At 48.6% G+C, this 22,135-nt stretch overlaps 1 protein-coding gene and 1 long non-coding RNA gene across 8 annotated transcripts in view; one reads left to right on the top strand and one right to left on the bottom strand.

Moving 5' to 3' along the window:
• The window catches only part of grid1b (glutamate receptor, ionotropic, delta 1b), a 618,013-nt gene that overhangs the window by 17,070 nt on the left and 578,808 nt on the right, over positions 1-22,135 (bottom strand). For all 3 annotated transcript variants that reach the window (XM_085285493.1, XM_085285494.1, XM_085285495.1), the window contains 6 exons: positions 20,322-20,444; positions 19,938-20,012; positions 19,513-19,852; positions 18,734-18,872; positions 9,211-9,406; positions 5,100-5,266 (listed from right to left, as the gene is read on the bottom strand). In XM_085285493.1, coding sequence (XP_085141619.1) covers positions 5,100-5,266; positions 9,211-9,406; positions 18,734-18,872; positions 19,513-19,852; positions 19,938-20,012; positions 20,322-20,444 — 1,040 coding nt within the window. The remainder of the gene's footprint in view (positions 1-5,099; positions 5,267-9,210; positions 9,407-18,733; positions 18,873-19,512; positions 19,853-19,937; positions 20,013-20,321; positions 20,445-22,135) is intronic.
• Positions 1-22,135, top strand: part of LOC146569165 (uncharacterized) — a 94,624-nt gene that overhangs the window by 28,052 nt on the left and 44,437 nt on the right. For 2 of the 5 annotated variants that reach the window (XR_014893691.1, XR_014893692.1), the window contains exons 3-4: positions 7,341-7,547; positions 9,687-10,315. This is a non-coding gene — a long non-coding RNA (uncharacterized LOC146569165). Of the gene's footprint in view, positions 1-7,340; positions 7,548-9,686; positions 10,365-10,473; positions 10,898-22,135 lie in introns of those variants that run through there. The other 3 variants (XR_014893689.1, XR_014893693.1, XR_014893690.1) reach the window with 3 other exon arrangements.

Raw genomic sequence — 22,135 nt, 5'->3', positions numbered from 1 at the left:
AATGTGTTTAAATCCGAGTGCAGCATCGAGCCCGTTAAACTCCTGGGATATTGATCCGGTCAGTTAAGGAGCATGAGGTGATACCTGGACCTTCCAGAGTTTCCACAGGTAGTCCAACTCCTCCAGGGTGGCACATCGAGGTTTGCTGTGTCTCCCAGGACCGTCTCCAGAGCCTGGAGGAGACTCCAGGAGACGGCCAGTTACTGTAGGAGAGCTGAACAGGGCCCACCAAGAGGACCGGGATCTGCTCCTCTGTGCCGGAGCAGAGGAGGGATGGGCTCTTCTAATGCGTGCGAGCTGCAAACCTCCAGCAGGCCAGTGCAGAACGCTGAGATGTGGAACGCTGTACACGCTGTGGATAATATTACCATCACTGCAACTCGATGACTGTTTACCTGAATCTGGAGGCTGCCGTCAGACACTGACTCAGGCTAACAGGCTACAAACAGCTGTCAGCTTCCAGGATCCACTGACGTCTGTGCGCATTCAAGGATTTTCACACAGTGTAAAACCACACGTCTCCTACAGCAGGGTCAAAGGGCATCTTGTGCATAAGGTTAGACACGAGCACTCTGGAGTGAGGCTCTCGCACAGCGGGGAAAGGGCTTTGACCGCATTCGCACACACTCAGTGCTGCAGGGGAGGCGGAGCTTATTTGTGCTATAAAAACTTCAGATTGTTTCCTGAGTCGCGACCAATCATCCCTCACCGTCGACCTGGTTTTGTCTCAGCCTCTGTTTCACGTTTGGAGACAGCTTCAAGGATAAATCTCGTCGTAGGTTTTATTAAAATTCTGGACCTGCAGACTCAGCGGCAGACGGGTGTTTTCTGTCCACCTGCTCCACTTTTACCTCAGTATTAACGACCTGTTTCCTGGAAGGACGTGTGAAGCTCTCAAACCCCACGAAAACTAGCTTCCTGTGTTTGGCGGCCACTTTGTCGACGTGGGTCGCCTCTTACATCAGCTTCCTTCCTCTTCGTTCTCGGAGCCGATCGATACGAGACGGATGAGAAAGTTTTGAGTTTTCGGGCGCTCGGTGTTAATTTCATGATGTAATAATGTGGAGATTTACTAAATGATCTACGAGGTGTTTAAACTCGCTCTGGGATCAATTTGCGTTTGGGGCTCTCGGCCTCGCTCGTTTCATCTGGAGGGAAGATTGAATTTCCTCAAAATTCGCAGCCCGTGTTGAGACATCTGCCTCGCAAAATCGAGTGAGTAATTAGCACGCGGCCTTCTGTTTACACATAATAATCCCATTTGCTTCACAACGCTGCCCTTAATACGGGCTCGTTTCATGTGAGCTTAATTGACTTTAGCGCCGAGCGCGGTTATTGATTTAATGGCGAGCAAAGTCTGCCTGCAGGAGGTGTTCCTCACCTCGCGCTGCAGCACTTCTCCAACTTTCAAACACCTGCACTCCTCCGTGAAGTTTCAGATTAGTCGGCGTGACACCGATTCATCCTCCAGTCAAAGTGTCGCCTCGTTAGCGTACGTTTAAAAGCAGCCTGCCGTAATTGGCTCAGACGGCGCCGCTGTGAGGACTCTTCACTCACATCGGAGGATTTACAGGAAGATAATGAAGCCTTAATGTCAGCAAAGGGGATCAAACTCCTGACAAAAGCCTCCAGCCTTCATCATTTGCACATATTCAACTCTGTATATTTTATATATTTTATTATTATTATTATTATTATTTATTTATTTATTTATTTTTTTTTTTAACTATTTAATTTGTAAAAATGTGCATACACACACACACACACACACACACGTAGGAAAATATTTAGTATACACATCCAGAAATGCATACACTATTATATATTGTACATATATTTATTAGTTTCAGGTTGGCCATTCTTGTATTTTGCTCGTTTGTGTTGTTGTGTTTGCACATCTCTGTTGCTTGTGGGGCTCGCACACAAGAATTTCACTCGCATGTGCTGTACCAGTGTGCCTGCACATGTGATGGGACAATAAAAGTGATTTGATTTGATTTGATTTGATTTAACTCCTCCTCAGGCTCACATTCGCTGCACAAAACACAAGCTTTTATTCAAAGCGCTGCCGCGCAGTCGCGCCTCCGACTGTCGTTTAAGGCTCAAACTCAGAGCGACGCCATCGCGCCCCGGCGATCGTGTTTACAGCCTCCGTGGAAACAGAAACATCATTGGAAAGCGAGAGAGCCCGTGTTTTCAGCACGTACGCGTTATCTGCTTTATGAACCCATATCTATTTTAAATAAAGCTTCCTACACTGGCGGCGCTGAGCGTGGGCGCCGTGCACCTGGACTGATCAAACATGGAGAAACTGCAGATGTAACATTTACATCACAGCAGCTCAGATCTGCACTTTTTTATTGAAACAAGCACAGAAAAATGTTTGAGCCTCCCGGGATGAGGTCGGATGGGTCAGACATCGGAGCGGGCGTTCACATTTCCACGTGATGCAGTGTGGACATCTGGACCAACGCCACGTGCTCTGCCCTCACGAACCTGTTTGTGCACCTCTTGATTTCTGTAATCCAACACCAATGGGGTGAGCATAATGTTCCCTAAAGTCAGTACACAAAAAGTGGTGTGTAGTTGCACCAACAAACTGATGCATCCTCATAAACTTATAATTAATGTAATTAAACCTCCAGAGCAGGTTTGTTGTTTGTGGAAGCCGCCATGTTCCCCGCCATATTTGAATGCAGTGACTGGACTCCGCCTTCTGACTGATTGTGTGGCTGGAGACACACATGTGGAAGGAGAAGCTGGAGGCGTATCTAAACTCTGGTATTAAAGATATGAAGGAGACGCCACCGAGCATCCTCTTCCTCCTCATTTACTCCCGATATTGTCACATGTGACGCTCACATGTCACATGTCCGGACAGCTGGCAACAACAACAGCTGGTTATAGGCTAACATCAATCCAGCTGACGTTAGGCTCACGTTATCACAATGTCAGCAGACCCATCAGATCATTCGCTCCCACCTGAACACGGGGAACACATTACTGCAGGAATTAGACCGCTCCACATCACAATGAAACACGTTTCAGTCGCTGTACAGCTGGACTGCACTCTACACCTCCGACAGTCATTCACTGCGGCTCGGCCTGCTCGGGCAGATATTAGCCTGAACATCTTCTGTGAGCTGTTTTAACCCTTTAAAGCCCACCACAGAACCAAGTCTGCAGAGCTGATCTCTTTTACTTTTACCTGCTGTAGTGCCATCTTTGGGAGCATGTCAAGTTGTTATACGTCAATACAACAGCTATATCCCAAATTTTAATAACATGCATGCATTAAGTCCATAGTAATTACATAAATTGCACAAAAGTGCAATAAACTACAAAATACTTTTAGTTTTTTTACTTGTGAAGTTTCAGATGTTGTCCCTCAAAACTGTAAAGGCAAAAAAGTTGCACAAAATAGTTTGCAAGCACAGGAAATTTACAGGAAAAACAAAATAAATATTATTGTGCACGATTTGCACAAAAAACAGCATCAAAATAAACGATTTCCAGCAGTGCAGTTTGAGTTCTGAGTCTCCCAGAAACTACACAGAAAGGCACCAAGTCAGACACGACTCCAGTAAACAGCAGGAGACCTTTGAAAGGCCCTGTAGGGGAAAAACTACATGGAAAATGACATCACTTCCTGTCTTGGCAGGTAATAGCAGACATGTGATAGCTATGAACAGCTGATCGGATCTGCAACGCGTGTTTCTGGATTTAAATGTTTTTACACCATTAAAGGAACAAGCTGAGTGCACGTTCTGTAAGTCCAACTCCTCTGGTACGCACCTCCACCCGGACTCCACCCTGACTCCTACCACCTCCACTCTGACTCCACGTGACTCCTACTACCTCCACCCTGACTCCTGCCACCTCCACCCTGACTCCACCCTGACTCCTACCACCTCCACCCTGACTCCTGCCACCTCCACCCTGACTCCACCCTGATTCCTGCCACCTCCACCCTGACTCCTGCCACCTCCACTCTGACTCCACGTGACTCCTACTACCTCCACCCTGACTCCTGCCACCTCCACCCTGACTCCACCCTGACTCCTACCACCTCCACCCTGACTCCTGCCACCTCCACCCTGACTCCACCCTGACCCCACCCTGACTCCTGCCACCTCCACCCTGACTCCACCCTGCCTCCTGCCACCTCCACCCTGACTCCTACCACCTCCACCCTGATTCCTGCCACCTGCACCCTGACTCCACCCTGACTCCTACCACCTCCACCCTGACTCCTGCCACCTCCACCCGGACTCCACCCTGACACCACCCTGACTCCTGCCACCTCCACCCTGACTCCACCCTGACTCCTGCCACCTCCACCCTGACTCCACCCTGACCCCACCCTGACTCCTGCCACCTCCACCCTGACCCCACCCTGACTCCTGCCACCTCCACCCTGACTCCACCCTGCCTCCTGCCACCTCCACCCTGACTCCTACCACCTCCACCCTGATTCCTGCCACCTCCACCCTGACTCCTGCCACCTCCACCCTGACTCCACCCTGACTCCTGCCACCTCCACCCTGACTCCACCCTGACCCCACCCTGACTCCTGCCACCTCCACCCTGACTCCAACCTGACTCCTGCCACCTCCCCCCTGACTCCACCCTGACTCCTACCACCTCCACCCTGACTCCACCCTGACCCCACCCTGACTCCACCCTGACCCCACCCTGACTCCTGCCACCTCCACCCTGACTCCAACCTGACTCCTGCCACCTCCCCCCTGACTCCACCCTGACTCCTACCACCTCCACCCTGACTCCTGCCACCTCCACCCTGACTCCTGCCACCTCCACCCTGACTCCACCCTGACTCCTACCACCTCCACCCTGACTCCTGCCACCTCCACCCTGACTCCACCCTGACTCCTGCCACCTCCACCCTGACTCCACCCTGACTCCAGCCGACTCCACCCTGACTCCAGCCGACTCCACCCTGACTCCTGCCACCTCCACCCTGACTCCACCCTGACTCCAGCCGACTCCACCCTGACTCCTGCCAGGTAAAGTTCAGCTTTACAGGTGCAGTTTGGGAATAAGGAGGTTTCCCTCCTCCGCAACATGAGCTCACTTACTTCTGTGAGAAGAGGTCTCTGTAGGGGCTGCCGTGCTGCATGGCGATGCCGTAGCCTTTACTGCTCATGCTGCTTCCCGACACGGTGACGGTGCAGTCGTCATCCGTCAGGGCCACGTACTCCAGCACCGCCATGTCCCAGAGGAAGGCGTAGGGACCCTTCTTTGCCTGCAGACACGGGGGGGGGGGGGGGGGGGACGACATGGTTATTTGATGGTTTCTTATTCGTCATCATCAGCGACTCTCAAATGCCTCCACTGTTACTGGATTCAGACTTTTCTCCGGCGGCTTCATCCAGAGCAGAGCTAAACCTGAAGTCTGCAGCTGACCCGACACTGTGCACAAGAACACCGACCGTATTTACCCTCAGATCCTGATTCAGTTCCACAGTGACCGTGTCACGTGTGGAAATGCACGCGGCGCCATGGGTATTTATTAACGTCGCTGTCGGCTGGTGTCACGACTGCACAGTCATAAATATTTGATAGTGCCTCAGATATCCACGCTTACAGACTTTTTCTTGGATATATTCTGTCTTGAATACATTTTTTATGTTTGCATTTGTTTTCTTCACTTTGAAATGTTGACACCGAAACAAATTAGCTTATAAATCCTGCAGTGTGATTTCCTCCCCTGCATGCATACATCTCTATAAATAACCTCGTGCAGCTGCAGCTGCGCTCCGTAAATGTGTCTAAGTCTCTTTGTGATGCTAAATACCTGCAGGAGTGTTAGTCAGGCTGGTGTGCTCCTCCCGGCCGGGTGAGGAGATGACAGTAACACAGATACGGGAGCAGCAGCAGGTGGGGTGAAGTGGATGAGGTTGTCGGTGTTTTTTTCACTGTGTCAGCAGATCTGCTGCATCTGCCTCCTTCAACCTGTTCACTATAACTGAAAACTGTGCGTGCTCCTCTTTCTCAGATCCTCCCCGCTGTTACAAACTAATGACGACGTCACGTCTGTCTGATGATCTGCTGCGCGCAGGTGCTGCTGTTAGCTCCGTCCTCTTATTTAAAGAGAGCGGGGAGGGAGGGAGGGAGGGGCTTCTCTCTCTCTGAGGAGATGAGGATGTGCACCGTGCTACGCTAGGAGAGGACACAGGGACAGCAGAGGAGACATTCCTCTGAATCAAAGGAGGACGAATCAGGGCACCAAGCACAGACAGACCCCCGACCTGCTCTCACAACCCCGAGAAGAGCTCACAGCTCGTCTGCATTCAGCCAGCGGGACAGCGAATGCTGGGAAGTGACGTCAGGATTTATCTGAAGACTCTCATCCATCCATCAGTAAGGTTCAGTCTCCAGGCTGACTTACAGGAATCACGCTGCACAATGCATACAAAATATTCCAGGGTTTATTTTTCCAGCCTGATAATCCTGCAGAGGCCAGAAACTTACAAAGCTTACTGCTTCGTCTTAGCCAATCCCTGCACGCCCTCCCGACCCCGCCCTCTCACCGAGCTGTGGCGAAAGCAGGGCTGAGATTGGCCAGAAATAACATGATGTCACTGAGATCTGATGCATTTAAATGCAAATGAGAATTTCAAACTTGTGCCAAAAAGTCGACTTCCTCCTCGATCGCTCTCGTAGTTTAAACATCAGAGCCTAGAGCTGTTTCTTCAGTTAGGCTGAGGCGCTCATGACATGTTCGTCCCCAACGTCCCAAAATATACACGAGTTACTGAAAACATGTATTTAAACATAATATTTCAGATTAATCAGTCTTTTACTATTCTCGGTTTTAGTCAGAGTTCGTCCCGTCGACACTCCAGGTGTTTCTAGTTGTTATTCGGAGCCCGACTCATCGAACGATTCTTCCTCGTCAGACACGGTTTTCTGATTCGTACAAAGATACCTGCAGTACAAAGCTTTCGCTCTACGGTGTGAACAACATGAAGAATTTGAACGTGGAAATTCATTCACGTCACAGTTACTGTAGTTTTATATCCGTCATCAGTTTTTATTCATGAGAAATGTTTGAGTTTCATTCAATCTAAGATTTAAGATGATTAGAGTTCATATTGCAGCACAAACACTCGGCTCACGCTGGTGCAGACATCCCAGCAAAGCGAGCGCTGTGTCTGCACATAACACAGTTTGGCAAAGAACCAGCTTTATATGTCTTTAGGCTCTTAGCTGCTTATTTACAAACCACATCATTTGTTCCCATTTCTGTAGTTTATCTATGAGAAATGTCAAAGACAACTCAGTTTGACAGGAAAAACGTTCGTTTGTTTTTCCAGCTCAGATCCAGGATTTGACAAACGGGGACTGGATGGGAGCCAAAAGCGCTCCAGATCATTCAGTCCCTGCGGTCACCTCAGTTCATGGAAAGCTTCGGAGTCGACACTGATCAAAGCTGAGGACGTCCTGGTTATGAAGAGTCATGTATGAGGTCGTCTTACAGTTTGCACTGGTGCCTAAAAGTCCTGTGACTGCAGCTTCTGGATGTGAGTCTCAAGCAGCGTGTGGGAGGAAGCAGTCGACAATAGCAATAAAACTGGTTAGAGAGTGTGTGTGTGTTTCTGTGTGTGTGTGTCTGTGTGTGTCTGTGTGTGTGTTTCTGTGTGTGTGTCTGTGTGTGTTTCTGTGTGTGTGTTTCTGTGTGTGTTTCTGTGTGTGTTTCTGTGTGTGTGTGTCTGTGTGTGTGTGTGTGTGTGTGTGTGTGTGTGTGTGACTGTGTGTGTGTGTGTGTGTGTGTGTGTGACTGTGTGTGTGTGTGACTGTGGGGAGAAACCGTCAAAGAATCTGTGGGGATGTTTATCATGCAAATGGCTGAATAATGGATGCGCTCGGAGACGATTTGTCTTTGACGCTAATTTGTCATCGGCTTTTTGGGAGATCTATGAGCACAACAGTGTAGAGCAGAGAAACACCACCTCTCACACACACACACACACACACACACACACACACACTAATTGGGATATTGTGAAACTGCTGTTGAAATTAAGTAATGGGTAAACAGAGGAGTGTCTTTGCATGCGGCCTGCTGGGAATAACGCAGGAGGAGCGTGTGCTTCTGTTTTCACCATTATTGATATGCGTGCATCAATATAACACACAAATGGTGTTCTTGGAGGAACGAGTGCTGCAGGGTTTACTGCAAAAAAGGGGAAATAGCATGAAAGAGTTCAGCTGCACAGCCCTTCATTAGAAAGGGGGAAACTTTGAGCACGACTTCCTGTTACTTTTACCTGGAGGTTGGGACTGCGCTCTGGAGAGGACGCGGACCCCTCCAATCTGAAGTTGCCCCTGATGAGAAGTGCAGATGTGAGTATACGTGTATCACCTCTGCTCGAGGGACGGACCCCGACTGCCATTTGTGCTTCTACCAAACAACAGGTCGGAGCACTCGGCCTTCCTCGGGCCCCTGAGGGGAGAGTGTCCTATTAAGAGACTCCACTGTCCTGCAGTGAGACCTGCAGGGCTGTGACTGGGAGGAACAGCCTGTCAGATCTGAAGCTGAGTGTTGGTCTGTTATTTGTCCATAACAAGCATCACACCAAGCACATGTGACACGAGCACAGCCCACTTTGTAATCCCTTCATCCGATCTGTGGCCTCTTTGGACACTCAGCAAAGAGAGGCGCTTTCAGCTTGAGTTAAAACAGGTGGGGTAGGATGCTGGGACCATCTGGATCTGGTCTCCCAGAGAAACCGGGGACATTTGGTCCAGTTAGCAGCTACAGCTGCCCGTGGCACTATGGACCTGTCCATCAAAGAGGCAAACGTAACAGGAACGCCCCCTTATTTCCCACAGACCCACCTGTCTGGCTGGATAAGGATTTTTACAGGATACACTTCAGGTTATCCAGGTTTGTGTTTCCTCCCAGGCTCAAGATTTCACATGTCAGGTGAATATTGTAACTACTACAGCAAGCCAGTGTTGAACACAGCTGTTCTCAGCTGACTCGGACATTTGATCTGGGTTTTCATTGGAGGCCGCTGGTGTTTGACCCCTGCTCTCCCACTAACTCTGCATGCTTCCACTGCACGTCAGTGATTTATGAGATATTTATTTTTGCTGCATCTGCAGGCCAAACCATGGATGTTAGAACCAAAGCTGATGATTTTACTCTATTACAATCACACACCAGCACCTCTGCGGTACCTTGCGTATTCCCTCTGACGGGCTGGACACGGAGTAATCCATGCCGTTGTTCTTGCTGATGGTCCTCCACAGCTCTGAGTAGGTGCTGTCCTGCTCCAGAGGGTTGGTGCCTTTGTTCCTGAAGTAGTCGTAGACCGCCGAGTCCCTCACAGTGCCGTAGTCCACGTCGATCTGCCTCGCCAGGTCCTGGAAAGACCTGGAGGACAGAAATGGAAGGGTTGTTAAAAACAAACTAGGTGAAGGTAAGAGGTGAAGCACAGGTGAAGGACATTAGACTGGAGGAGGCTCGTGTAGGGCCATCTGAGGCTCAGTGCACACGTCCAGTTTGCAGCCGTGACCTCAGTCATACAGCAGTCGGAGATTCCAAAGTAATTACCGATCATAATCATTCACATGTTGTCATGTCATTATATTGTTTGCTTATGCTCATCTCTTCATACCTTTCTAAAGTCTGTCTCTGTGTTTTCTTTCTACAGTGTGACAAATTAACTGGAAGTGTATGGATGTCTCCAGACGCCTGGTGTGACGGTGAACTGATTTCAGTGTTTTACAGGTTTGTGGAGACGTGGAGCCTGTGGACACTGAAGAGGTGGGAGACTGGTTGTAATCAAGGACACCGCGAGAAGAGCTGATTCGTTCTTCCATCGCCTTCAGGTGTTTGAGCGGCTCGCAGTTTCTGTCATTTTAATAAGAAAGTACAAACAGAGCTCCACATAGTTCAACGGGAACACAAAGACAATTTTAAATCTGCATCAGCAAACCTATGACAAAGAATTCAAATGGAACGCTAAACTTCAGGATGAGGTCCAAAGAGATGTTGTTGCAAGTGAAGGAGGCCTAAAGACCTAAAAGAAAGACCTAAAAGACCACAGGATCCTCTGAACTAAACCTTCACCAAGTCAAACACACTCTCAAAGAGTTCAGAGTCCTTACAAATGGAAATACAGAGTTTACAATGAGGAACACGAAGACATCTGAGAGAAGCAGCCCAGGTCCAGACAGGTGGAACCAAGATCACCAGAATGATGGGACGAGAAAGGCACAGAGAAAGACAGAAAATCTCAGGATCTGAAGTTTACCACATCATCTACCAAACATGGAGGAGGTAGTATGACAGTATGGAGCCCAAACATGTCCCTGATGTCATATCACTGGTTTGCATCAGGTTGGGACCTTTGTAGTTTCTGCTTCACTTGGTAATTTCTTTATGTTTGTATTTATTTTTTCTGTCGAAATATTGTGAAACATGAAAACGTTTTCCAGAGCCACCCAGTGGGCCAAACTGGAGTCTTTGCACGGCTGATTCCAGCCCCTGGGCCTTATGTTTGACATACCTGCTGTAAGCCAGTCGGTTTACTAATGTTTCCATCATAAGACTTCAAAGGGAGGCTCGGTCTGAAGGTGCTGCAGCTAACCTAATGTGGTCCAAACTGAAACAGCTCGATGGCAGACGAGTGTTCGGAGGTTCCCCGCCAGGCTAAAAATACTTTAAACACACTTTCTGCTCAGATGCAGTCACACACTAATTTGTCTGTTTTTGCTTTGTTAAAGTCTGTGAATCGATGTATTTTGTTCTCTGGAGGAGTCGTCTCGCGCCAACAAGGCCTCGCGCTTCTTTGTTCCTGCTGCGATTGATTCCATCGTGTTGGTTCTGTAATTATGTTTAAACAGTAATGTGTGGAATAAACAGAGGTCAGTGTGGGTCATTGCTGGGACCCCCGCTCCTCCCTGCAGGCTGGGATCTGAGACCACTTCAGACCAAAGAGCGTTGTTTTAAACGAACCGACAGGAAACCGCAGTCTGACGAGTGCGCTCGGTTAAAGTGCCGGCCTCTTCAGCGAGGGGTCAGTGTGTCACCCAGCCGGTGTAAAAGGTGATTTCTGACCTGTGGAGCTGAAGTTATGTCCTGTATTTACACCTTCTTATTTTATGTACAAGTGGGCGGGAGTTTCACTTCCACTTGAAATCTGAGAAACATCCTTCCCTCGTCTGCAGCTTTGATCCGGACGCCCAAAATGTTACTGTAAATCTGACATTTGTCACTTTCTGCTTGAATGTGTCATGTTCGTTCATATTCTTTAAATGTAACCTCATGCTGGCTCCTCCGTGGCTGATTTAATACGTTTTGGTTTTTAACATACAATCTGACTTAAATGAAATGCTCTTATTGTGAGCAATTTAAAGTAGATTGTTGAGCTCAACACAAAAATTTGCTTCAATTTTATTTATGCAGCACCAAATCACAACAACAGTCACCTCACAGTGCTCTCTATTGTAAGTTAGAGATCGTAACACAGAGAAAACCTCAACGATCAGACGGCCACCTGTGAACAAGCACTTTGGCGACAGTGGGAAGGAAAAACTCCGTTTTCACAGGAAGAAGATCGGGCAGAACCAGGCTCAGGAAGGGAGATGGGACAAAGCCAGCCAACTCATAAGGACTCAGGACAAACAACCAATCAGACGGCAGTGACACTAAACTAATCTGAATAAAGAAGTTTTATTTCAGCTTTGAGGCATTTTCTGCACCGGCTTCATCTCCGAGGCCTCAGTATTGATGACAAAGTTGGAGATGAATCGACGGTTTTAAAATGAAAAGTCTTCTTTATGTTGTGAGTGTGTACTGACCGTTTGGCTTCAGCTTCACACAGCCTGTGGAAATGAAAGTAAATAAAGTCCTGCTGCACATATCAATAATAAATACTCGGATATGACCGGCGGGCGTGAGCATTCACTGTTGTTGTTTGGACCGAAGCAGACGCCGTCTGAGTGAAGGTGAAGTAAACGTTTCCTGAAAGGCAGCGTTTATGATTCGCTGTGCGGTTCGAGGCGTCAACGAGCTAAAAGGGAAACCTGACTTTGTTAAACGATATTTATCATTATTATATTTTACTTTCTGTTCCTCATAACTGTTAATGTCCTGATCTATATTTATAAACAGAGCCTGCTGAGCCTTTGAAATAATAAATCCTTCACAGACACGCGTCGTAAATCTGAGCGAGGACGCGCGTTCACGCGTCGCTGCGTCCACACGCGCAGCTGCGGGCTTGATGTTTGTCGCTCTGAGAGGAGACCGCTCTGTTGTCTGAGGAGATTTTAAAGGAAGTCTGCATCACGTGCAAATCTGCGAGTGTCAGTAAAAGCAACATTTCAGCATTTAGGCGTCACGCTGTTCAATGAGCCGCCTGTCACGGAGTGACGCCGCCGGCCTGCTGATGGAAATGTCAGCGGGGATTTGATTCCCGGATGAGTAAAGACAGAAGAGGGCGGAGCTGAGCTGATATTAATGGCTGTTTTGAACCTTCAGACAGGAAGTGAGAGATAACGCTCCGCACGCACCGCCCAGATAAACGGCGACGTACCTGAGCTGTGCATTTGTGCCGAGCGTGTCACAAGTGTACTCGTGCATCCAGAGGGTGTGTGTGTGTGTGTGTGTGTGTGTGCAGTGAAGACAAGCTAAACTCCTAAACAGAGTGAGGAGCTGCAGGACTGCTCTTGAACTTCTGGAGTAGCTTTCAACTACTCGCAGTGCAGAAGAATCCAGATTCACTTTTTCTCTGACTGAAGTGAGCCGTTTTACTTCCTGTCTCTTTAAGGACCCCGCCCCTTCCTAAAAGCCCACTTTCTCTTGATTGGCCAGTTTGCTGTGGCCTGCTGAGGGGCCGTCTTCGGTGTTGATGAGCTGCTCGTTTTGTACTGGAAGCCAGATGTGTTGTACGTGTGATGAAGTGCACACACTTCCTGTCAGCACGATGGTTTAACTGGGAACTTTTTCCTGACGTTGTATCAAAATCCTTTGAAATAAAAACTGATTTGAATAAAAATCTGCTTCACTTCAAATGAGTAACGAGAGATTTCAAAGCAGTGATTTCTCCAGTTGTCTAACAGCATTGTGCCACATTAAAGATGACTACAGCTCTCTAAACAATGATTTCAGGCAGGACTGGCTGTGAGTTAAACCTGAATTTTGGACTTTCAGGATTGATCTCCGGATGCAAAGTGAAGGTCGGCCACTGTGAACACCCCGCAGTCCTCCTGCAAAGCCTTCAGACGTCCTGATTAGTGTTTCATCTTCAGTAGCCGTGGCAGCACGGACCCCCGTGTGATCGCCGCCTCGCTCCAGCAGCTAATCGCTGTTCTGATCTGATTGGCTCCGATCGAGCTCGTCCACCTCTGATTGTGTTGTTCAGCCGTGAATGCAGAGCAGCATTAATGGCCACTCCGGATGCCGAACGCTCTAAAGGGAAACGGAGCTGCTGAACAACAAGGGCTCGGAGCAGTTGGGTCTTTGAACCTGAAACCTGGGCAGAGCCGCACACAGAGGCGCGATGATGGCCGGTGACGATATAAAAAGAGGCTCCGGACTTTGATGTCGGACCACTCGGGTTTTATCGAGGTGAAGACGACAACAAAAAAAGAGAGAAAAATGAAATATTGCTTTTGATCTGATGCCTGCGGCGCTGGGTGGGAGGCAAACACTCGCCAACGCCGTTGACACCGCTCACGCTTCAGCACTCGAGTGTTTTTGGGTTCCAGTGAGAAAAAAACACATTATCACTGCGGTACAAAGAGCCCGAGTGGAGGCCTCATACCTGACTCCAGTCAGAGAAAAAGGTCGTGATTCTCAGCCTGAGCCCTCCGGGTCGGGGTGCTGATCCAGGGAGCTGAACGAGCTGGGCGGTGAAGTCGTTGACTTAGCGGCCGGTCTGCGAGTTGGGGTTCATCACACTCTGACACACCCTGATACTAAAAAGTATTTACAACATGAGGAAAGTTGTACTTTTGAATATGAAGAGCTGCTCCAGGCTTCTCTTTATGAACTCCAATTTTATTTAAATTTAAATCTGAATTGTGAAGCGAACGAGGTGAAATATCCTGGAGGATCAAACTCAGGCGCAGACTGTTCAACACGCCGTGTCTGCTCAGGCGGGCGGATTTCTTCTGAGTGTGCGGCTCCTGTAAGCGGACACACTCCTGATCTATAAGCCGTCGCTGACCGATCCCATCTCTGCACATTTGCAGAAAAACGTCTGAATCAAAGTCAAATATTTCCCACTTTTGCGACTCTTCTTGTTTTTCCAGGTTGTTTCTGGAAACGAGAGTTTCTGACCCTGTGACGGGTTCGTGTTTGCCTGTTTGTTCAAACAACATGAGTCACGGTGAGCCCTGCTCGCCTGGAACATTAAATTACCGTCAGTCGGTTCGCTGCGATGAAGGGGGTCAGCTTTATCTGTCCAGCTTAAAAGCTGCTCATTAGATGTCTGCAGGAAATTTATTGAGCTGTGCAAAAGTTCTCAGAAAGGTTAAAGAGGCCGAGCAGAAGTTTGAGGAGGTGGAAATCGTTGTTATCACTCAGAGCAGCTTGGTTCCTTTTGGTCATGAAACAAAGACTTCAGTGAATTTTGGTGATGCTCTGTGAACTCAGGACAGTTTATTTCTGTATTTTTGATGTTTGTTTTCTTCACAGATCACAAGCAGTGTGTGCTGAACTCTGCAGCGGAGAAAGTGCCAGAGATGCCACAAACTGCAGTTCCTCGAATGTCCACTGGAGGCTCACTCCAGCCCTGAGTCTGTTTTGTTCTCTGTGGTTAATTTTTTCCATGACTCACCTGTTTAAACTGTATTAAAGCCTAAAGTTGGCATCATTAGGGGCGTGGCCTCAGAGCAGACTAAGGACACGCTGGAGGAGGAGGCTCAGGACCAAGACCTGGTCCCGGATGAGCTGAAGACAATGCTCAGACTCCAGTGGGTTTCCAAACTGACCCGTGTGAGTCAGTGGTCTCCTTCATGCTTTGAACCTTTTACTGCGGTTTCCTGTTGAGGTTTCTTCTAAACAGCCTTTTTTTAATTTCCTGCCTCATATTTGGTGAACGTGACGGACGAGTTACTGGATCAGCTCGAGCTCCCGTGTTCGCCCAGAGGAGTCCGCAGCTATCGTTGCATTTCTTGCGTAACACACTTCACAAACCAAACTGAGTATTTTTTTTAGTGCTGAGGATTTAAGTATTTATGCAAATCACACGTGAACTTTCAACATCTCCAAACTTTCCCTCTCCTCGGCTTTTGGACGAGTTGCAAGATCCGCCAGCGCTCCTCGCCACGAGGTCAGCGCGTTCTTCGTCAACAGCGAGAGTGTTAAATGTGAAAAAGACTGAAGCGGCGAGGCAGCCGGCGCTGGTTAGACGGGCTTTTTTTTGCAGTGCATTAAATACTTGAACTCAGCCGCTGCAGCGTGGCTCCTTCATGAAGAAATATTCAAGCCGAGAGCCGTTTCAGCAGCGCAGGCGAGCCTCTCGATCCATCTGCAGATCAGCTGCACCTTCACACCCTCCTCTCTCGGGGTTTGTTAAATCAGAGAGGATGAGCAGCCCGTCTCCAGCCTCCCACAGCACTGATGTAAATCAGTTTCTTTAGTTCCCTCCTTAAGGTTAAGAATCGGCGGGAGAAGCTCCCGAGGTCGGCCGAGCAATTAACACGGTGCTGCAGAGGAGCGGCGGCCACGTTCAGCCGAGTCAGGCGTCTCTTTAAGAGCCGAGCTTCCCGTGGACGGAAAACGCTGTGCTCGCTGCTAATTAGCCGCCGCAGAGCCGACGAGGTCACTCAGTTACAGTTTTACAGAACTGGTCTTTAGATGTTATAATTTATTCAGCAGAAACTCCAACGTGTTTATCGGCGTAATGAGGAAACAGCTTTAATTAAGTATCCACAAATTTGCTTAATGTCTGGTCTCTGTTTTTCAAACCGTTGCAGTGACGGCTCCACGCCACATCAGCTCACAGAGACTGTATTTAAAAGATGGACAGAGCCATGTGACGTCACTCCTATTAGCAGTTTGTCCTCCACTGTGTGTCGTCCACAGTTGGTTTCGTTGTACATGTTCAGTACAATAAAAGGCTACTCTATTCTACTCTATTCTACTCTATTTGAAACTGTATGTCACAAATGAGGAGCAGATGAAGAAAGTGAAGAAGCAGCCTGTGTTCGAGCCAAGTCTCTGTGTGCACGTGGTCTTATAGTGGTAAATGGTTAACAGGCTGCTAGTTACAGCTTTTCTCTCTAAGTGTGCTTTTTGTTATTGGTGTGCCTTCTTCAACCAATCACGCACGAGCCCATAACGGCCTCGTCTAACATCGTGCATGCACTCACGCTCCGATGGACGCAGCATGCAGACTGCAGTAGATGGGCATTGAACCACCGACCTTCTGACTGCTGTAGCTCAAGAACCACAGTTGCTCACTAACTTTCAAAAGATTGCAGCAATTAGTTGTTCTGCAACGCACGAATCCCCGACCCAGCAATCAATCAATACGAGCAGATCCACAGCGCTACGATGTCCCTGCGTCGAGGCAGGATTCTGATTTAGAGGCGTTCAGTCATAATCCCGCAGATGTTAGCTTTGGATGGGAGGCTTCTGTCCTGTGCAGTAAAGCAGTGGTGTGGACAGTGTCTGATACTCTGAATCAGGACGTACCGTTGCAGGAACAGCTGCAGCTGCAAGTCTCTAAAACCCTGAACCCTATAAATGTACTCTTACTGGACAGAGCTCAGCCTGACCTCTGAGATCATAAAGACTGAGTGAACTTCCTCCAGCTGCAGAGTCCTTGCTCCCTATTTATCGTCTGAGCACTGATCCCGACAAAGTGCTGCTGTGTGTCGGAGAACCGGACACACAGAACTTTCTGCTCTCATGTGTCGCTGTGTTGAGTTAAAATAAATATATATTTTAACTCAAAAGTACAGTTTTTAAATTTAACCCTAACCCTTGTGCACATTTTTTATTTTGACAGCGAATGCGCACCTGCGGACCACTTATGTGCAGCCCTGGTTATTTAGCTCGTCATATTGCAGCCACAGAAATTATTTTGTCCATGAAACCATAAAGCTGCACTTTCTTTTTGCCTTATAGTCTGATTTGTCATAACTTCTCCGTTTTGTGGTAAGCTTTTCTTTGGCTGTCACTTCTTCACCCTGACCTGTCTTATTTGGCTCAGCAGAACTGAAATGCTTTTACACGCTCACTCACATAAGCTCAGCGATTCTCTGCGCGATCAACCTCTCACATGTTTAAGCTGTGGGAGATTTCACTTGTCATGTTTGCATAGTAAGCTAACGATTAATAAGACGATGTCAGAGGAATTGGTGCACAAATTATCATCACTCACAGATCAGTGCTGTCGCTCTCTATACACAGTTCGCACGATTGCAAAGTGAAAGCAAAAAAACAAGCGCAAATTCAAACGCGATTTCAATATGTCACATATTGACAGTGGCTCACCGATGCCAATGACATAATTACCCAGCTACATTTCTGAAAGAATGCAAAAGCATTGACATATATTTTTCCTTCCTACAATAGCCCGACGGGCAGGGCAGAGAGATTTTGGTAGCCCGACTGAAAAAAATCGCTAGCCCCAGGACGTCGGGCTAGCGATATTGCAAGCCCTGTATCTGATTGAGGAATCACTCATCTTTGGAAAAGAGAGTTTATTACAGAGAAATGTCTCTTTCCAAAATAAAAGCTATACTATCCGCTTCTTCTGGGCTATATTCTCAGCAGCATAAGGAGAATCCTGTGCTAACAGCTGTCTAAATGACTCGGCTAAAGTTAGTAGCATGCTTGTTGTTTTTGTCTTTGCACTAGGATGATGTCGGTGTAAATGTGCAGTCATATTCGTTGTGTTCCCACTAGTGCTTTCAGGTTAATCTCGTTGAAATGACTTTAACGCCACAACACGGCAAATCTCCGTTAACGAGCTACCGCCGATCGCCCCGTGCATGGGGCTAGACGGCCAACATGTTAACGAGCTAACTGCGCTAACACACTAGTTCCCACCCATGTAATTGAGCATTGCATGGCACATCCAACATACTGTTTTACTTTAGTCCATGACTCGCTTACCTTCAGGGTCATACGTCACATGAAAACCAAAATAATTCCAAACGCCAGATCTGAATGAGGGTGGGGGAGGTCCATGTTACAAGGAGAGCTTAACTTCTGTCTCGCTAGCTTGCCCTGCGCTCTTCCTTCTGACTATGCTGTCTGTGTTGAGCGCTCAGTGGATCTGCGCTCGACAGTGCAGCCTAGGCGGAGTAGTCGAACGCAGATCCACTGAGCGCTCAACACAGACAGCATCGTCAGAAGGAAAGTTGATAAAATAAATTACAAATGTTGTATTGTTCGATACATATGCGTACCGAACCGAAAGCACTGTATCGAAAGGTTCAATATCGATACGAATATCGTTGCACCCCTATAGCTCAGGTCAGTTCTTCCGTCCCTGATGTCTGAGCTCGCGGAGCTTTAGAAGCAGGTCAGCGTCACCGACCCCGACAGGAAGTGCAGATTGTGGCAGAGCGTGTGATTGGCTGATGGAAGAAACCCATCGCTGTGGCAGGATGCTGTGTGTGTCTGCTCGGAGCGTGCGAATGAAAGATGTATGTTTACAAAGTCCGGAGCTGCAGACAAACACGCACAGCAAGCTGTTCATGTCAGGGCGAGTGTGTGTGTGTGTGTGAACCTCACCGTATAGCGTGATCCATGCGTGACACGGTGAGGTACGCCGCCAGGTTGGCGGTGTACGATGAACAAACTATGAGCGTGAAGAGCCACCAGCTGCCCATGACGATCCTCAGAGCGACCGATCCCACCACACCGTCCCCACCTGCGCGCACACACACACACACACACACACACACACACACACACACGTCGTTATTCAGACGTCGGGATTTTCGAGTGTCGAGTGCCCATTTTTAAATCATGCAAGTGTTTGTGCTCACGAGCTGGAGTGGGCGTCAGACCTGCGACCTCTCAGTTGCTCTCGGCAACCAGGAGCCCGCCTGCCACCTGATCCAACCGGCAGGTGAGAGCGGTGCTTCATCACAGCGAGCCGAGAGGCTGCATCTAATCACACACTGTTAGGCCTAAAAGGTTTCCCAGGCAACCTGCCAGCCCATAATAGATGCAGCTGGATGCATCTGCAGGGAAAGCGTGTGTGTGTGTGTGTGTGTGTGTGTGTGTGCACTGTTTTACGTCCACACTGAGGACATTTCAGGGGCAGAGGTGACACTCAGAAACAACAGATTTTGGAGCGAGAGGAAGTTTTTTCTGTTACAGAATTCTTGGAAAGTGTTCACAGAGAACTTTTTGGAAAGTCATGACATTTAAAACACTGAGGACAAAGTCACAGTCAAGCATGATGACTGCTCAAATTCCTGAAAGAGGAAAATTGGAACACGGGAACGCCTGCCTGCTCCGAATCGTCCCTAACAGCGTTCCTCTCGATGTCACCTTTCGCTCACCTTGCTGCACGAACGCTCCGTAAACGATCCAGATGGCGCTGTGCAGGGTGCCCGACCCCGCTCCGTTAGCCGGCTGACCGGGAGGTGCATTCTGGGACGAGGAGCGCAGCGCCTGCAGTCTGTTGAGGAGGAATATGAGCACTCCCACCACGGGGATTGCGGCGGCGATGCAGGCCCAGACGGCGAGGTCGAAGGGCGCGAACAGAGAGAAGATGTTGATCTTCTCTTCGGGCTTTCGGAGCAGGATGCCGACGCTGTAGTCCAGGTAGCGCTTGCTGAAATCGACCACGTTCTCCCGTTCTGGCGTGATGGTGATGGCGGACACCGCCAGGTCCGCTCTCTGCAGGGCGAGGGAGAGGAAGGGTTTTTGTTCACGCTCCAAAGTGACCGAGTGTAAGAGAACAGAAAGGTGGTGCAGGCCCTACCTTGTTGATTAGATCGCCAATCATGCCGTTCCACGAGCCGTTGGGAAGCCGACTTCCATATTTACTGTCCGCTACCTGAGAGGAAGGAGAAGAAGAAAATCAGCGAGTTTATTCCAACGTCTCAGAAGCTCGTTTATATCGGCCCGAAAACAAAAGCCTCTCCTCTGCAGATGATCTGCCAGCTGTTTGACAGCTGCTCTGTCAAGAATCTTTGAGATAACAGGAAAGTTGGAGATTATAATCAGTGAAGCTCCTTGAGGCGACTGTTGTTGTGATTTGGTGCTGAATAAATGAAATTAAACGGTATTTTAAATGGTGAGTTTGGAGCTGAGGTGAAGCTGAGTTAGTGCTCAAACCAAATGACAGACTGCTGGTCAGCCCCACCTGGTAGATCTCGTATTTGAAGCCCAGGATCTTGGCGAGGGCGTCCAGGACGTCGATGGAGAAGCCTTTATATCTCTTCGGCTGCCCGAGAATGTTCTCCGCCACCATGACAAAAGGATCCTCCTGCAGTGAGAAAGAGCAGTGAAGAAAAGGGCCGAGCAATGCTGCGCGTTCAACAAACTGCAGCTCCGAGCAAAAACACAGAGAAACAAAGAGCGAGATCAACTTTTGTCAGCCTTTAGAAGGAGAGCGCACAAACGGTGAAAACTCTCCAGCTGAGTTTGACTAGCTGAAAGTTTCATTTCATGCATCTTAGAAATGGACCTAAAAAATGCAAAAATACCCCAAAGCTGAACTTTACTCGGCTCCAGCTGCACTAAAGAGAAAATCTGCTTTGCAAGCCCAGACTGAATATTCACAACAGGGCGATGTGACGCTGCCTTTAATGTGCTGCAACAAGACAACGTTTGTCTTTCTGTTCAAAGCTTTTCAGCCGTTCGATCTCAGATATTAAACAGAATCATCTGGATTCACTTGGTTGTTTTTTAGGCTGCACCAGGTGTCTGCAGGAGAGGACGTGTTCACAGGTAGTATAACTGCACGTTTAGCTATGATGCTAATACAGGGCAGGTCACAATCTACAGTTATTCCCAGAAAGGCGTCGTCTCCTCATCTTCTGAATGACACGAACCTCCATGTTTAATAATCAGGGACTGCGGGGGCTGTTCCCACAGGCCACGCTGAGAGGCTCGCTTTGACTCTGAGCAGAGCCTAAAACAACAGCGTGCTCGGGATAAAGAAGGTTCACAGAGGCACATGCTGTGTTTCTCCGTAGAGAAGCACGGGTGCCGAGTTTGGTGGTTAAAGTGTTGAGGGCAGGTTTCTGGCAGCGCGAGACCTGAAGTGTTGCAGCTGCAGTGGATGAATGGCAGGGTAAAGGTATTAGTCTCGCTCGGTTACACCTGCGTCTCCACGCCGCTGTGCCGGCACGAGAGGAAGTGCTGGAGGAAGCTGCTGCTGGTGTTTCTAATCACAGCGACCTGAGGAGCTGCTTAGACCGAGAAACACGAGCGAGCGCGGAGACTCGAAGCTGATCAAACACCAAACCTAAAAACGTACAAAGCAGTTCTTCTATTGGCTGAGAGCTTTCTGTGGATTCTCTGGGGTTTATTTTGTGCTGATATTTTTGAGATGCAGTTGAACCGACGCTTAAAGGACTGAACTGAAAATGCTGTAATAATAACAACAAGTACAACAACCCTGGAGTGGATCTATCCATCGTAACGCAAGCAGCACGGATGTAAACACGGCGCTGCGATGCTTCACTGTTTATGCTGTTGATTTACTCGCCATGCAGCGCCCGCCCTCCTCTGGATCGCACGCTCTTGGAGCTGCAGGGAGCATCAGTGAATGCTAACAAGAGATATTCAGCTACTGCAGATCTTTATCATGCACAAGGCATCCGAGCACCAAACCTCGGATTCCAACAAATCTCATCTGACCGAGGACACCAAACACTGCTGAAGGAAGGGACGTCTGAAATACCCGATTACTCTGATTACCCTGATTACCCCGATTACTCTGATTACCCCGATTACTCTGATTACCCTGATTACCCCGATTACTCTGATTACTCTGATTACCCCGATTACCCCGATTACTCTGATTACCCCGATTACTCTGATTACCCCGATTACTCTGCTGTCACCGGGACCCTTAAACCTACTTCTTTCTAATGATCACAAAGGACCACCCCTCTGCTTACAATAAGAAGACTATGAGGAAATGAAAAGTCTTGACCTTTGACCTCGTGT

This window comes from Mchenga conophoros, linkage group LG8 (assembly GCF_057382185.1).
Source record: "Mchenga conophoros isolate Kocher_MC1m ecotype Shallow Benthic linkage group LG8, M_conophoros_male_GT1.1, whole genome shotgun sequence".
NCBI classification, from domain to species: domain Eukaryota; kingdom Metazoa; phylum Chordata; class Actinopteri; order Cichliformes; family Cichlidae; genus Mchenga; species Mchenga conophoros.
Note: the sequence above shows the minus strand (reverse complement) of the source record. Positions and strands in the feature narration are given on the sequence as shown.